Source organism: Bacillus rossius, chromosome 1 (genome assembly GCF_032445375.1).
Source record: "Bacillus rossius redtenbacheri isolate Brsri chromosome 1, Brsri_v3, whole genome shotgun sequence".
NCBI lineage: Eukaryota > Metazoa > Arthropoda > Insecta > Phasmatodea > Bacillidae > Bacillus > Bacillus rossius.
The window spans coordinates 268,593,429-268,610,279 of NC_086330.1; the positions used below are offsets into that span (position 1 = coordinate 268,593,429).

A 16,851-nucleotide genomic window follows, 5' to 3' on the forward strand; every position below is an offset into this window, starting at 1 on the left:
GTCAAACCTCTATCTATCGAACTTGCATGTATCGATTGTCCGTGTTTATCGTATACTTTCTACGGTCCCGGCAAAATTGCCATACAACTAAGGTTAAAAAAGTCCGCTTGTACCGATGTTCGAATTATTGTTTTGTCCGCATTGATCGTACAAAATATGTGGTCCCATCACTATAAATTATAATAGATGATCGTTTAACCATAAAGATTTTGCAGAAATAACCATTTCTTAGAAAGAAACCGTCATAAAAACAGTAACGATAGTATACAGTAGTAAAAATCAACTAAAATCTGCAGCCAAGTAATGAGGAACGTAAATATGAAGAAAAGACAAATGAACAACAACTTACGAAGAAATATGGATGATGTACCATAACTACAGTACAAACCCAATTGTTATCCTAAGATAATTACCATAAAAAGATTTAAAGATTCTTTGTTGATACCATAATTACTACAGAAGCACGATAGCTACCACATTTGCACTACAGTTACCGTAACAACCGAGATGTATATTTACCGTGACGGTAATGTATTTATTTATGACATATTAAAAATAAAGAACATTATTGAAAAATAGGATGTTAAATTTTTATATGTACGTTTGGCACATGTTGCGAAGAAATAATGCGATCTGAAAAAATACAGTACTACTACGAAAAGCAAAAAGGGTAATCGTGGATTTTTAGGTTATGGCAGTCTCTCGTTTTTCAGTAATATCGGCCGAAAATTTAACAAGCGTATCGGAAGTCGGCAGAAATGCCGAATCAACTAAATATTGGCAAAATCAGCTTCTTCAGTACAGCTCTACATTTGATGACAGTAAACATATTTCAGACCTCAGGATATTGAAAAAGACTTTAATTTCCATGTAGATTTATTGTGTGTATGTTTTTTTTTTGCAAGTGTAAATTGAATTAAGTAAAATACTTCCATTTTTATTTATTTTTCAACTGATTTAACTTTAATGACAAGTAACTGATATATTTCTGACACTAATTTTGAGGTTGAAATATTTTTTAAAAATTCTTAGAGTGAAGTCCACATCTATTGAATGTCCGCATCTACTGAATTTTTTTGTTGGTCCCCTGAAAAACGATAGATAGAGGTTTGACTGTACCATACTCTGAATAACAACAATGAAGGAAACATTTAACAAGCTAAACTGCCACTGCTTGTTAATAAAAAACAAAAATTGTTAGATAAAATTATTTGCGCAATAGCAAGATAACGTTATGAAGTTCATTTAAAACCTGAACACACTACAATTATTGCATAAAAACAAGCATTTTTTCAAGTATCTTGAAAACATTTTGTGCAAATTGCCAAATTTAAATAAATACAATGTCAAGATGCTATTTCTGTTAAATTTATAAGAATGCAACACCCACTAAACATAAATAAGTCTTAAAATTTGTTACAATTCATTTTACTCTCTCTTTCTCTCCTGCTATGTGTATGTACAGCTTAAATAAACCAAACAATTTTAACATTTACATGCACTTAGTAGAATCTTACTCTGCACTACATATATTGTGAGAATGCAATTTAATTTTAACAAATATGATATATTGATGTACAGTAGATCCTCATTTTTACATATTTCAAGGGACTCGAAAAAATATATGTAAAATGAAGGAATATGTAAAAAGTGGGAAATGCTAAATTTTTTAAAATTAATATTTAACCGTTATAAATACCATTATTAGCAGATAGTATGCACTAAACAAAGTCAAATGTTACATATTCTCAAGTTTTACACAATAATAAGCTCTTCATTATCTCAGACAGTAAAACAAAGACAACCTTAACAGCACTTTACACAAAATTGTTAATAAAAATTGTTACTATACAATAATTACCTTCAATATCACACTTAGTCAAATACAATCAATCTTACTTAAAGCTTTTTGAAGAAGTCTGAAATGTGCGATTGTTTTTAACGGAGTCTGCACAAGTGCTCAATGTCCACCTCAAGTTTGTGCAGGGTCGGAATAAGGTCTTTAGCATTATTGAAACTAAAAACAAATTTTTTTAAAGTACATACTGCCTGAGTTGCTTCTGCCTGCGTTGGAATAGGTTCTTCACCATCTTCGTTTTCTTCGCTTTCTTGACAGTCAACAGAAGCATTTTCTGTCAGATGGTTGTCGACGATGTCTTTTAAGTCTTCAATTTCTGTTGTTACAACATCACTGTCTACTTCTACAAAGTCACTAAATGACACACCAGCTTGCAGTTTTGCCACTTCTTCAACAAGTTGGTCATTATGGGATAACTCTTCAACAACAGTCACTCCAGAAGAAAAGAATCCAGCTTTCTTGAAACAGTTAGCTATAGTTTCTGGCTGTACCTTGTTCCACGAATAAGCAATGTTATGAAGTGCATCAAGAACATTGAACTTCAAGGTGGTGGGGTCTTTTCCAGATTCCAGCATGCACAGAGCTTTCTGCACCAACCTTTTCCTGTAGTTTACCTTGAACACATGAATTATGCCCAAGTCTAAAGGCTGCAGGTGGCTGGTGCAGTTAGCAGGAAAAAAGACCAACTTTACGTTCCTCAGCTCTATGTGATGTGGATGTGCTGGACACTGGTCAATAAAAAGGACAATTTTACGGTTTTGGCTTCCCATTTTCGCATCCAGTACATGTAGCGGAGACTCAAAAATGCTACTAGTCATCCCAAGCCTTCAATTTTGATGAATACTTTGTGGGCAGTGTTTTTATGTTCCTAAAACATCTGGGATTCTTACTTTTACCCATTACAAATGGTGGCAGCTTTTTACTGCCATCTGCATTTGTCACAAGAAGAACAGTAAGTCGTAATTTACTGTTTTTTCCTCCATGGCAGCGTTCTCCTTTAAAACTGAGTGTTTTGCTTGGCATCACACCATAGAATAGTCCAGTTTCGTCTGCATTAAATACATCCTTTGATTTGTAGTCCAAGAGATGATGACGTAACAGCTCAGTTTTCCAGGTTTCAACAGTTTGAGTGTTCACACTATTACTTTCGCCACAGGTAGAACTGAACACAACATTATTTCTTTCTTTGAATCTGCAAATTCAGCCGTTAGATGTAGTGAAATCTTTGATTCCTAACCTATCAACTATTTTCCATGCTTTCTCACGAAGTAAAACACCACTGACGTGAATGTTTGCAGATCGTGCTTCAGTAAACCACTTTTTCAAAATCTCTTCCAGCTTCTCGTAAGATGATGACCGTACATACTTTCGCATTATCGCGGTCGCTGCCCCACATTTAACAGAATTTTCTTCCACTGTCTTGTGGTTTCTCAAAATCGAGTTCAGTGTTGAACACAAAATCTGAAGTTCGTTAGCAAGAGAAACTTGGGTACCCACGTGTGCATCATAGCATCTCAAAATGTCCAATTTTTCTTTTATTGTGAGAGTTTTTCTTACACTTTTTTCGGACATCATGAATACTCCCGCACTAGCAAATTATTTATTTCAGATTTTGGGCAAATATTTAGATAAAACTAACCCATCACTTGTTATGTTGTTGTTTTTTTCTTTTTTCTTTCTTTCTTGTTTTTTTTTTCTGGTCTCCAGCGGGACGCCAATGACCAAAGTTTGAGAATGAAAATACGTAATAACAATTTTGTAAGATTCAAAACTCAGGAAATGCAAAACTCAGGATGCTGTAAATGTTAGTATGTCAATAACCTGAAGGCGAGGAAGTTGATGGACATTGTCACAAAGAGACATTATTACGGGCGAGGAAGTTGGCAATCGTGTGAAAAATTATCTATCAATATTTCCGGAAATTTGAGTGGGAGAGGCAATGGCAAATTGTGTAACCTCTTGAGAAATGTTTCCCGATCTGCCATTTAATTGTGGACACCAGTAAAATATGGTTAATGTTGCCTAATAACGCTCCGCAGCTACAATTGGGGGTCTCTAAAATCCGTAGTTTGTGAAGATGCGCGGGAGAGGCATTATGATTAGAACGTATCCTAAATGAGGTTACATACTTACGTCGATCGAATGAGTGGAATCCTCTCAATAGTTAAGCATTTATATCGGGATGAAGGGATGTATAAGTGGATGGATGTGCCATACTTGAGTCCCACGTTTCCCGGTGGATCTTGTATAAAAGTGGATATAGTCCTAATGACGAAATTTTGGTCACCAAAGTACCCTCATGTGGAGCGACCTTGGCCCCCTATGCCGATATGGCCCGTAATCCATACAAAGTGAATCTGAAATCCATCACTTTCTTGTTGAAAACAGATGGTGCGAATCTCCCATATCAGGGGCTCCGAGGGGTGAGAAAGCGAGGATAGAGCTTGAATAAAGCTATATGAATCTGTGAGAATAACGGTGTTCCCCAGCTTCTCTCTAACACTATATAATATGGCTTTATAGATGGCAAATGTTTCGGCTTTGAAGATCGTAGAGTGGGAAGGTAGTTTGAATAGGCCTGACTGATGCGTATGCGGCAGATAATATGCCGCACCAACATTGTCCCCCTCTTTGGATGCATCCGTGAATATGCGTCGTAAATCGGGTAAGGAATTTAGAGTATCCAAGAGCTCCTGTGAGGTGGAGCTGCTTTCGAACCAACCGAAGAATATGTCGGTGTGTAGAAAGAAATTTCATAAGGATGGGTATAATTATTATGAATTGGAAAAAAACTTAGCACTATCATTGCCATGTTCGGAATTCACTGCTGCCAACTGCTTCCAGAAACTTTTTTTTTTTTTGGGAATTTGTTAACACAAAATCATTTATTAAAATATAAAATACCATTTATATTTTTATAAATGATTTACGAATTTTATTTATATTGCTAACACAAACTGCCATTTTATAATTTTAAATCACTAATATTAAGTCGCCAAGAAAAACTTACCTTCAATTAACGAATTAACCATTGAAGTGAAATGAGCTTGACCACACACTCGAAGACGCCATTTTTGCTGAAATTAATTTTCTTTAATTAATTTTAGTATACGCTCAGTAATCGCGTCTATAACTTTTAATTTAAAGTGTGTATATAAATTTATGTATAAATATTTAAACGAATGGCACATATTGTTTTAACTTTACCTATCGTTTCCGCATATCACAGAATATTTAGATGTATGGCCGTATAGTTTACCGTGGCACAGAATAAAATTTTGAAGTGAGGGTTGTTTACAATGGGCCAATGGCAAATGAAGGTGTCGCGAGTACGTGCATGGACGTATTAGAAATATGTTCTAATCATAATAATATTCACTTTATTTTATAGTGTTCTTTCTGAACTTTTCCTGATGATATTCTCTCAGATGCTGCGCTGTTGCAACGTAAATTACGGGAAATGCTTCCGCATATAGCGGGAAAATAATGCATTAATACTATAGGGGAAATGATGGTGCAAATAAAAAAATACGTTAACTACGGGAAAACGCAAATCCCGGGTACGTGAAAAATGGTTCTACTGTATGTAATATAAAAAAAATACTTGAAGCCCAAGGATTTCCTTTGTTAATAGTGCTCTACACCCTTATAAAAGGCACATTGTGGGAAGAAACAAATTGCCTGTACAGTATTATATTTTCCTATTGCTAGATTGCAAAAGAATAAAAAGTTTTCTGTAATTAATGGAATAAAAATGTAAGACTAAAGTAAGTATACATGTTACCTTATATCAAGTTGAGAACAGTTGATACGCCAATGATTGTTCATAAATAAAACAATTTAAAAAATGACCTAGTGTTTGAGTTATAGGCATTTTTTCCTTCATGTTATCAAATATGCACCATGCACGAATTATTAGATACCGTGATTGCAATTTTCTATATTATGTGACAGTTCGTTTAATGAAATAAAAAGATTTTCTTTCTTTTTCATTTGAGAGTTTTATTGTCCGAAAGACGAAACAACCGCATCCAATCACTTTCAATGTTTTGCTCACGCATTCAACTCGTACATCCGCCTGTTGAGAATTGCTCGCAGCTCGGGCGATGAGGATTAACAAAAAATAACGTAGGTTAAGTCCTTCAGTAAAATCTTACTGTAAGTACACGAAATCAGTGCGACCTCAAACGTGGCCGCACCCAGCGAAAATGAATTTCGCCATGAGCCAAAACGCCGACATCGGTAGCCGCAATTTCTAATTTAAAAAATGTCCAAAAACAACAAATGATTAAATTACTATCTTTGGCTTGGCTCTAGCTACCGACGTTAAATTTTCTATTCCACAATTACTACATATTTTGTGAGAAGCCACCGAACACGCCCTTCTCGTGCAGCGATCGACAGACGACTGGTGAGATCATGGCACTTGTTCTTCCCTGCAGGAAGGGCAGTCACATAACCTCACTGACCAATCACATACACTCATCATTCACACTAACAATTACAAGCCAATCAGAACACAGAACATATACACTGAAAACCATTTCCACTCATAGAAACAGGCACTTTACATTCTCGTTCTCTCTCCCACACTGTGACAACAGTTATCATTCAGTTCCCATCACCATTGGGGAATTCCAGCTTTTATCTCTGTTGGCAGGGAATCCCAGTGTCTGTCTCATTCTTACTTACAGATCTCATATCCCTCTTTTTCTCTATTTACATCCACCACAGACACAGTTCCTTATTCTAGAACCATTATGCAATATGTTAATGAAAGTTAAAAACAGCAATCATTATACAAATTACTTGACAAAATTCAACGTATTTAGAAAAACCTGCAAAAGTAGGCCAAAACAGGCAAAATTCCAGTACAACGATTTATTTGTGAATAATTACATAAAAAAATAGTAATGATTTAAAATGTCTGTTAAAATCCAAAGTACATTCTTAAAGCATACAGCAAGTGCAAATATCAACCTGTAAATACATAAAAACGGTAAAATATTCTTAGAGAGAATTTTTAAGTAATGTTTACATTCATGAAAATAGTTTAAAAGAAAAATATTTAGCTAGGAGGGCAGGTGTCTTGCAATGTTACAATTATATATTATAATTTTTACAATGCAATCCTTAATAACCCTACTTTTGATAATAGTTCAAACTAAAGTCAAACATACAATACTCTTGGCACAAAAAATTTTTTTGCATGGCTTATGTGGCAAAAAAAATTTTATCAGGTAACATTGACTATTCATACTGTAACAAATAGTTTACTTGGCAAGTTATTTTAAAAGATGTCTCATCCAAACAAAATTTCAAAATGGTACAACACTGACCACTTCTTAAAATAATAATATACATTTTTTTTGGCAAGTAGATTAAATTTCAAAATTATTTTCGCACTGTGGTAGATAAGGCAATAAATAATATTCAAAGCTCAATTTCAGTTACTGTTGCTGGCAGACATTTGTGCATGCCTGTTTGGGGGGAAGCAGGGTAAGAAACCCAAGGGGGGAAGAGATGCACGCGCAGTTAAGGCTATGTTATCAGTTGTTCTAAAAACATTAGGTACGAGTTCAGTTGCATGGAAGGCTATGGAGGGTAAAGCACGGTCACAGCGGTACGGGAAAGTTATTCATAGCAGTGAACACGTATATTGATTGTAAGTATTCTTAATTGTTTGTTTAACATTGAAAGAGTATTTGGAATTATAATTATATTTCAGTCAGTTAAGTATTTTCACTAGATTTTAAATAGTTATATTGTTGTACTCTATTAAACCCATTTAAATATATTCAAGCATTGGAAATATTGTGGTTGCTTGAATTTAGAACAGTTTGTACAAGTTGTATTATTTATTGGTACGAAAGAGTGGTTATACATGTTAATCTGTGCCTCTAACTGTACATTTTTAGTATATATTGTTTTATGTTCAGAGAAAATTTTATGCATGTGTTTAATTGTTCAAAACCATTATTCTTAATTTTCATTTGATTATATTCGGTTACTGTACATACTTTCCTATAAGTGCAGTTGTTCTTTCTTACAATATTTTAAAGTGATGCTTACCATTACAATATTTGTATGCATATGCATACACTTAACAAAATTTATATAACAGATATGACACAAAACAAGAACACTGTTATATGTTGTAACTAATAAATGCCTCCATGTCGTATTGTATACTAATGTTTGCTGTTGTCACTCAAAAACAAAAAACAAATGTTTTTAGGTGTGCGCATTTGCCACCAGGCCGTAAGGTTGTCGTCTGGTCACTGATCGGACCATGATGAACTTCAGTCAAGTAGGTAGGAGGGGACTCCATGCACAGACGTCTGCCGGTAAAAGTAGTCAGTGTGAGAGAGACAGTGGGACCATTGAACGTGAGACTGATAGTGAAATTCAAAATTTAACTAAGCATTTATTGAAATTATTTTTATCAAGTTAAAGTAAATGGCTTTTTATCCTCAATCTGTTTATTACGCAGAATAATGCAGAATATTTTTCTTCTGGAGTAGGTTTGGTGGTTCAAAATGGGCCACCCTTGATTCTACAAAGGTAGTGGTTTTACGAATGTAATCTGTGGAACCTTGAACATACATAAAATCAGGTGTCTAGTGTAGTTATGTTCTGACCTGAAACTAAAAAAATGGAAAATAATGAGATATGCATATTGTTTACAACCATTGGTAAGGTTGGAGTTAAGTTTAGGATTTTTTTTCTCTCGTATGAAATTAGTCTTTAGAAGTTTAAGAAGTTTTCCTTATTCAATTAAAGGTATGTTATCTTGCAAGTGTGAGAGACAGTTATGATACAGGACAAATTGGCAGGAGAGAGAGTGTGGGAATTGTGGTGAATGTGTTACACAGGGCACTTCTACAGCAAGGACTGCTACGTGTTCCTTTGCCGCTACTGGGTGCCTGGCGACTTGCCGGATGAGGGGCCCGGGGAGAATGATGAGGGTGCAGAGCCCCTAGAGGACGACTTCCAGTGCGTGGTCTACTTCTGGCAGGGCCGCGAGGCCTCCAACATGGGCTGGCTCACCTTTACCTTCAGGTGCGCAGTTTGTCAGCACTGATCAGATCTGGAGATCTTGGCTTCTAGCCCCGCATGTTGCTCGCTCGTAGGTCTCCAAAATGCCAAGGCTGGTGACTATGTAGATGGTAACAAATTTATTGGCAGAAAATGACTTTGGGGTTCACCTTAAAAGGAATGAAGCCTCATCATATTGGTTTATCAGATATTAAGCAACAGCTTACAGAACAGCTTCTGTATTACCGTGTTTTATCGCATAATCGTCGCACGAGCGTAATTGTCGCACAGTTATTTTAGGAGATCAAAATTTGGAGAGAAAAATTTCTCGCATAAACGTTGCATGGTGTTTTTAGATTCCGAGAGCTTTGTGTAGGTAGTTTTCCAGTATAAAACAATGTATTAGAAAGTTGAAATCTAATATTCATTCGGATATTACCACTTAATTATTTAATTAACAGAAATACAAAGTTGTCTGATGTGTAAATTTTCTTTTGAAGGCATTTTCAAACGTTATAACCTTTATCTTTTTGTCTTTGTCGCAGCTGTTTACCGATTATAAAAATGTAGCCAGTGCGAGTTGGCATCATTCATGTTTGATAATGTTGATTCCCTTATATGCAACAAGCGCGCTCTCTCTCTAGTGCCCAGTTAACTACATTTGATAGCCCACACTTTCTCGTGGTGTGTACTACGGGGATAGTTATGCGTAGAGACCCCGAAAAATGGTGAAGCGCGAAATTCACGAAATAACGCGAAAATGTGATACTTTAAACGAATTTTGCGACTTTCCTATGATTTCGACATAGTCGTGAAATTCATGAATTTTCGCACGAAATTCACACATTTTCGCGCAAAATTCACACTTTTTCGCACAAAATAATGTCCTTATGTCGCAAGTTATATTTATTTACGTGCCGTGATATTATCTTCGTTTTGACACGTTACTGAAATCCACGTATTTTTATTACTCTGTTTACAAGCAGTAAATGTTGCCATCGCAAATGAAAACAAAATGTAACAAATGTCAATCAATATGTGCGCACTACCAACATAACAAATTGACTGTCCACAGTTTTCGTGTTTTGAATAATGGTCGTTTCTGCCGCAAGGCGCACTAGTGTCGATTTTTCTAACCTAATTTAATCGCATGGAGCTAAGATGGCAGTCATTTTTGCGTGCACATATCTATGAGTGTTTACAAATACCGTCCACATTTTGTAAGTTTTGTGATACAATTGAATTTATGGCTAAGATGCCGAAAACTTAGACAATGTTTTATCGCGAAAGAGAGATGAAATCGGATGGATTTTATATTTTTGATCAGCGGGACAAAATTATGATGTGCAAGTTCTGCAACGTGCGGGTTGATTGGACACACAAAGTCACGTGCAAAAAGCATGTGGCAAATGACACACACAAAACAAAACAGAAAGGACAATTATTTTGTCAAGAAAATTCTACCGTGTCTAAACAAATCTCGATAGGCGACAGCGTGAATTCTACCGTGTCCAAACAAATCTTGATAGGCGACAGCGTGAATAAAGCAAACAAGCTTGAAAGTGCAGAAAACAAGAATTTGTCTCTGATTTTGTTAATATGATGCTGTAGGTTAACATTCCTTTGGAAAAAGCTGATCATCCAGCTATTAGGGAATGTTTTAACACCCATGTTGAAGGTTAGCCTTATTTATTTAGAAATGTTTTCCCCCTCTAATAAAAGTTCATAAGCATATGTAGGCCTACAATATTATCAATTAACTTACCTTTAGGCCCAACTTACCTTTACTTCAAATAAATATGCAAGTACCTCAGATTAACAAACTCTTAAATAGGATGGATTGCTTTGTGAAATGGTGAGCACACCACAAGATATTTTTGACTGATTGATTGATGGTTTGACTCTGTAATCCAGCAGTAATCTTGAAAATGTTAGGTTAGGTTTGGCTTGGCTTAGAATTGTTTTGAGTAAATTAGCCCATTAATATTTTCAGAGATAACCTTATAAATGCTACCTATTTATAAGTATATTGTAAGTTATGTATACATTTAAGGTGCAGGGGATTTGCCATCAGCCAAGACTTGGAGAAACTTATGTCCCAAAAATTGGCCAGGCAAATAAGGAAGCAGTAAGGCACACTGTAGAAGACAAACAGATTGTATTCTTGTGTGATGAAACGACAGACAAAGTGGGCCGATATAAGGCTGAGTCTTCTACTTTGTAGTGCATATCCGCTATGAGGTTTTTTTTACACCGCCAATGGCATAATTTTTTCACCATTTTTTGGGGTCTCTACCGTTTGCTTATTTTTACACCGATATTTTGCACCGCTTGCTTATTTTTACACCGATTTTTTGCACCGCTTTTGTCATTTTTTTACAACGAAATGAGCCAGTTTTATTTACCATTTTCTGGGGTCCCTAGTTATGCGTTCAGACTCATATTTGCGTCACAGTTTTGGTTTTTCTATTTAAAGTTGAACAAAATGTTTTTGTTGCATGATTTATTAATTTAAATGGTTTGGCGTGCATTTGTATACTCTACTTTTCAAATAAAATTACTTTCCAAGCATAGGTTTTGTTTTTACAAATAACTTTACCTAAAAAAAATGCTTTTTTCACATAAAAATCGCGTCCTTACTTTTCAAACTTTATTTTAGTATAAAATATACTACAATTATGAGATAAAACTCTGTATAATTTGCGGCATAGAACCTAGGTACGAAAACTAATTGGGATTCAAATTTCTAGAATTGGTTCTGTACTTATGAGGAAGACAGTTGTATCTCCCCCATGAAGTCCTTTCTTATTGTCTCCTTGTGGTTCTAGACTATAGCATGTTAGTAAAAATCAAGATTTAGCGAGACACAAAAGCTTGGTAAGGTACTTAAAATCTTGGTATCATATTTGTTTAAACACCTACTATATTTTAAGTAAAGAAAATTTGTGAAAACAAAAACCATAAGCCCAAAATCTCCTATTATAAAAATGATATTGACTGTGAGAAAAACCATAAAGTATTATCTGCAAGTAACAAGAAGAGTAAAATATCACTACGACAAATTCAAAAACCACAAATATTATGGCACTGATTAATGAAATAACTACTTTCTGAATTTTTACTGAATGTTAATCATGTTGTGGGGATCTGAAAATGTAGAAAAATGTGATATTGTTCACAAATGTGTAAAAACATTTAATATTTTTGATTTTGAATGATTATCCATTCCTTGAGACAATGTTAATAGGTTTAATGTGCTCAGTTAACTTGTTCTATATTTTTCAAATAATTTAAAATTATTTCATATTTTATGATGGCAAAAATTGCTGAACAGTGTAAGAAAAACAAAATTCCATACCTCTAAAAGAAAAAGTTTTGTGAAATCAAACCATGTTCACTGTCCTATATTTGTAATGAGTAAAATAGTTTCCACCACGTGGAGTATTGAAAGGATGTGTTGTGCCAGCTCTTGGTGAAATCAGGGAACCGGTGTTCCAGCCTGCAGAAGAAGTTCCAGGCGCTGTTTGGCGAGAAGCTGGAGGTGGTGCGCACGCACCAGCAACAGGAGAACCTCAAGTTCATGGCGCACTTCAAGCGCAAGTTCGTGATCCACCAGGGCCGGCGCAAGGAGGCGGTGGCGGAGGGCCGCCCCCCTCTGGTCCAGTTCTACCACCTGCGATCCAACGGCAGCGCGCTGTGCACCCGCCTGGTGCAGGTCCGGCCCGACGCGAGCCTGCTCAACTCCGCCTTCTGGTGGGTTCCGTCCCATTTGAACCGTCTGGAGCTTAGAGGCAAGCTGGTTCCAATTTTTTAATTGCCAGGCCAGAAATATGCTCATTGGGATTCAAACAGCTGGTTTAGAAATTTACCAGTTCCGATTAATTTATTTATTTTTTTCCAGTTTTGTAACTCTGCTCTAGAAATTTACTAGTTCCGATTCATTTGAAAGATGATTCCGATTTTGATTCCCAATCCAGAAATTTACCATTAAATTTTTTTTTAAATTCATCACTGTAAATTAGTGGAATTTAATTAAATTTTTCTTTCTAAAACTATCTACGCAACATATAAAAATATGTCATGTTAAAGGTCAAAAACAGCAAAAAATTACAAAAAATGGTCATCTGAACAAATAAGTCTATTTCCCGATTTTTATAAATTCCACGGAGCAAGGCCGCGCAGTGGTAGGATACTAGACTTGTATTCCAAGGACTCAGGTTCGAATCCCGGTCCGACCTTTCTGGGTTTGGTTTCCATGTTTTTTTGGAATCATTCTGTGAAATAATGGGATGGTTTCTGACTATAAGGCACTTTACTCCTTCCCCAATAACCCAGGCCTGTGTATTTGTGTTTAGTCTCTGAGGACCTTGATGTTGATGTTGTTCTGATGGCGGTTTATGATCAATAATTATAAACTTAGAAATTAATGAAATTGAGGAAGACATGCCGGGTTGTAATAAACCCATAGGGCAGAAATCACCAGTGGTTAACCACAGAGACACACTTAAATTTAAATTCTATACAGGCTCAAAAGTAATTGCTATATAGAGTGGGCTCAACAATAATTCCTATATAGAATGAATCGTTGTCACTTCCAGGTAATAAACTAAAAGAGAAAAACGTAAGTTTCATTTCACCTTTATTACTGATAACTTTTTCTTTTTATTTTGCTTTGGATAAGAGAGACAAAAAAAATATTATTGATAATAGATTTAACAAGCAAAATGATAATACATTGGCCAACTTACATAAAATGCATTATGAATTTATTACATTATTGAGTTCAAGTTATAAAGCTACCATGAACTTCAAATGTTTTAGCCATTGATACATCGTACAATTAATGTTTAGTTGTCACATGTTTTAAGGGTTCATAGGTCCGAAATTAGTTGTACTGCTGGCATTGACTTGTTTAGAAGGTAACATGGAGCAGACTTACATCCCTTTTTTACTTATCTTCCTTGTGCCCACCATGACAATGCATCGTTCGGGGATACTGAAAAAACATGCTTCACCGGCCATTACTGAAGCATGCCAGCTCCTGGGTTCAGCAACATCTCCGGAAAGATTGGGGCCGAAAGACAGGGCTGGAAGTAGCCCTCTGGGCCCCCAAACTGAGACCCACTGCAGCAAAATGGAGCAGTGGTAAAAATTAAAATAGAAATGTTAGTAGAACAAGGATGCGATCAAGTAGGGTCTGAAAATTTATGGGGAAGTCGAATGCAGGTTGTAGAGTCCCACTTACCACTTGATCATGGGGAGGGATATCTCAAGCTACATCCTTGCAGAAATGACTGAAGTAAGATCTAAAAACCAAATAATAAGCATTGGCGAAGACATACGAAAAACTAAAACACAACATTATCACACGAAACGTGGAAGGAGATTTTGGGAATAAAATTCCCAAATTTACGTGACTACATTCTATACTTATGGCTCCGATACTGTGCTTTATGTAAAGGCACCCAGAAGTTAAAGAGTCTCGATCGGAAGTCCCAATACAACTACTGTAAAGGTTGTCAAATACCGAGCATGGTTAATGTCCCGCCTAAGGGATGAATGGAGTGCAAAAGGGGGAGAGGGGTTTGAATAGAGGTAACTACGAAGCTGTCCCAGAAGCGTGCACTCCAATTGGATAACAGGAGAGACTGGAAAAGGGCATCCAATGGGATGGACTAGAGGCACTGAGAGGAGAAACGTCTCTGTTAGTGGCGCTGCCTGGGGACATACAGAGAAACTACAGAGTGCTTTCATTTAGTTTGTGAACCATCCGGCAGGTGTCGCACAGGGCAGCACGACATGCGCTGGCATGTGGAAAGGAAGGGGAGGGGGGAGTGCTGGCGACAGCAGGGCAGGAGAACCTAGAGCGCAGGGAGAGGAGAGGGAAATCATGCCGACGTCGTGGCGAGAAGAGATTAGTCGGGTGGGGAGGGAAAGAAAATCTCAGAGTGGCTGCTTGCGCAGCCTGGATGCATGGCGCCGTGCGTGGATGGCGCGACAGGAACGGGAGCCCAGATTTAACGGGAGACGGTGCCTGCCCCGTACGCTTTTAGCCATACGTGATGGCAGGTGGGGAAAATCCAACACATATACGTGGCACTACCAACCTCGTGTCATAGTAGTGCTAGCAGCAGGTGGACAGACTACCTAAAGCTTAAATAATAAGGGCAGCATAGGATTAAAAATAGGTAAATAAAATTATATGTGAGCCCCTGAACAGATCAAAAGTATGAATAAACGAAAACATGAGAATTGGTGCTGGGAATTTTCTTCACAACATGATATCAGCCAATTTTTAAAACATAAATTATTTTATATGTTTCAGATCTAGTGAAAATCTGTAAAATCTATACATCTTGCCAATGCATCAGGCCCACTACTATTGTTACTGCTTGACGCTCCTTTCGTTTCCTGGTGTATAGAGTCACTGGTGTCTTAGTACATTGGGGCTGCCTTTTACAAAAGGTCATTGTTGATGAGGGATAGCTATTGGTCCTGTCTTACTGGAGGTATTATCGGAGGAAAAGAGAAAATTATCTCAGAGGGGCATCCCCAGCGGAGGATCCTGTATAGGTGGCTGTCGGGTTGCTCTCGTGGAATGGGGATGTATTTTACCTTTACTGTGTTAGTTTTCTGGTTGCTTCCCCAGGGCTGGAAGTGGCTGAATACGAAGTGGTGCTGGAGGGTGGACTAGGGATAGCCATGCTCCGTTTCCGCTTTGCTAAGGCATGGTCTCGAGCTTTCTTGTGGACCCACGGGGCCTGGTCTGGGTAATTTCTGTTTACAGGGGTGGGCCTGGGTGGTTTCTTGCTCCTATTTTGGTGCCAGAATGACATTGGTGTGAAACTACTCACTCTGAATGTCGCCTCGGATTATAAGTCTCTTTTTGTGGGATGGTGCAGGTGCAGATGTCATTCAGGGTAGGATTTCCCCGGCCCCAAAATGAGCACTCGAGATTTAAATAACCTTAGTTTATTCACATGGTGCACATGCATGGGACGATAGCCTCTTACACACTGGTTTGAAACCAATCACTTCCCCATCTAATATAGCCGTAGCTAAGCAGGTCCTAGGTCTGGCTGTAATCTCTCATCGCGACTCGGTTCGTACAAACTCTTGATGCTCTTCATGCTGGGTCTGCTGTGAGCAGTCGGACGTCAGTCCTGATGACTCTGCTGCAAGCTGGAAGTGGCATGGTGAGCTAGCTTGGCTGTCTCGTAGTCATGCGAGTATAGGCTTTTTAGGTCGAGTCGAGTTCGAGCGAGTATTCAAGAAATGTTTCGAGTTCGAGTTAAATTGGAGTCCAGTAGTAAAATCCATAAATATTCATTATTTATATATAACTGTCATGTTTAAAGACCAGCAAATATCAAGGCCCTATACAAATCTCGATTATGAGGATTCTCATTGCTGCAAATATTTCCATGGTCTTTAATAATTTTGTTTCTTTTGAAAATGCAGAGTATTATTAAAATTTACTTGTTAACCAAAAAAAAATAGTATAAAGGCATGTTTTAATCACAGACACCGAGCAAACTTTTATTCGAAACCATAGCATAAGTGGAAAAGTATTTGTCAACATTCTTACCAGTCACGTAGCTGCAGGGTATATTAAGGATTTCCACTGTTCCAGGAAATTTTTGTAGCCATACAATAAATATCATCAACTTTTTTTAGAATAGTTATCATAGTTATACTGTATATATTTTAATATACATGCTTAAACCTGAACATAAGTCAATATTTATATTAAAAAAAAAAAAACATCAACAATTTACTATAGGAATGATCATAATCAACATTTTTGTAAAAGTCTTTCATGGAGAAACACCAGCTATTCAATGTGCTCTGGAGCAAGGTTTTCTCGGCGTGTGGATACAGTATTTCCATCACATGAAAACAGTCTTTCACTGGCCACTTGTGTGGCAGGTATAGCCAGATAATGCTTTGCTACA

General features: G+C 36.9%; 1 protein-coding gene across 1 annotated transcript in view; it reads left to right on the plus strand.

Moving 5' to 3' along the window:
* LOC134527588 (protein flightless-1) overlaps window positions 1–16,851 on the plus strand; it is a 126,866-nt gene that overhangs the window by 87,699 nt on the left and 22,316 nt on the right. Inside the window, exons 18-19 of the mRNA XM_063360405.1 lie at window positions 8,734–8,920; window positions 12,395–12,649. Of these exons, the coding sequence (XP_063216475.1) occupies window positions 8,734–8,920; window positions 12,395–12,649 (442 nt within the window). The remainder of the gene's footprint in view (window positions 1–8,733; window positions 8,921–12,394; window positions 12,650–16,851) is intronic.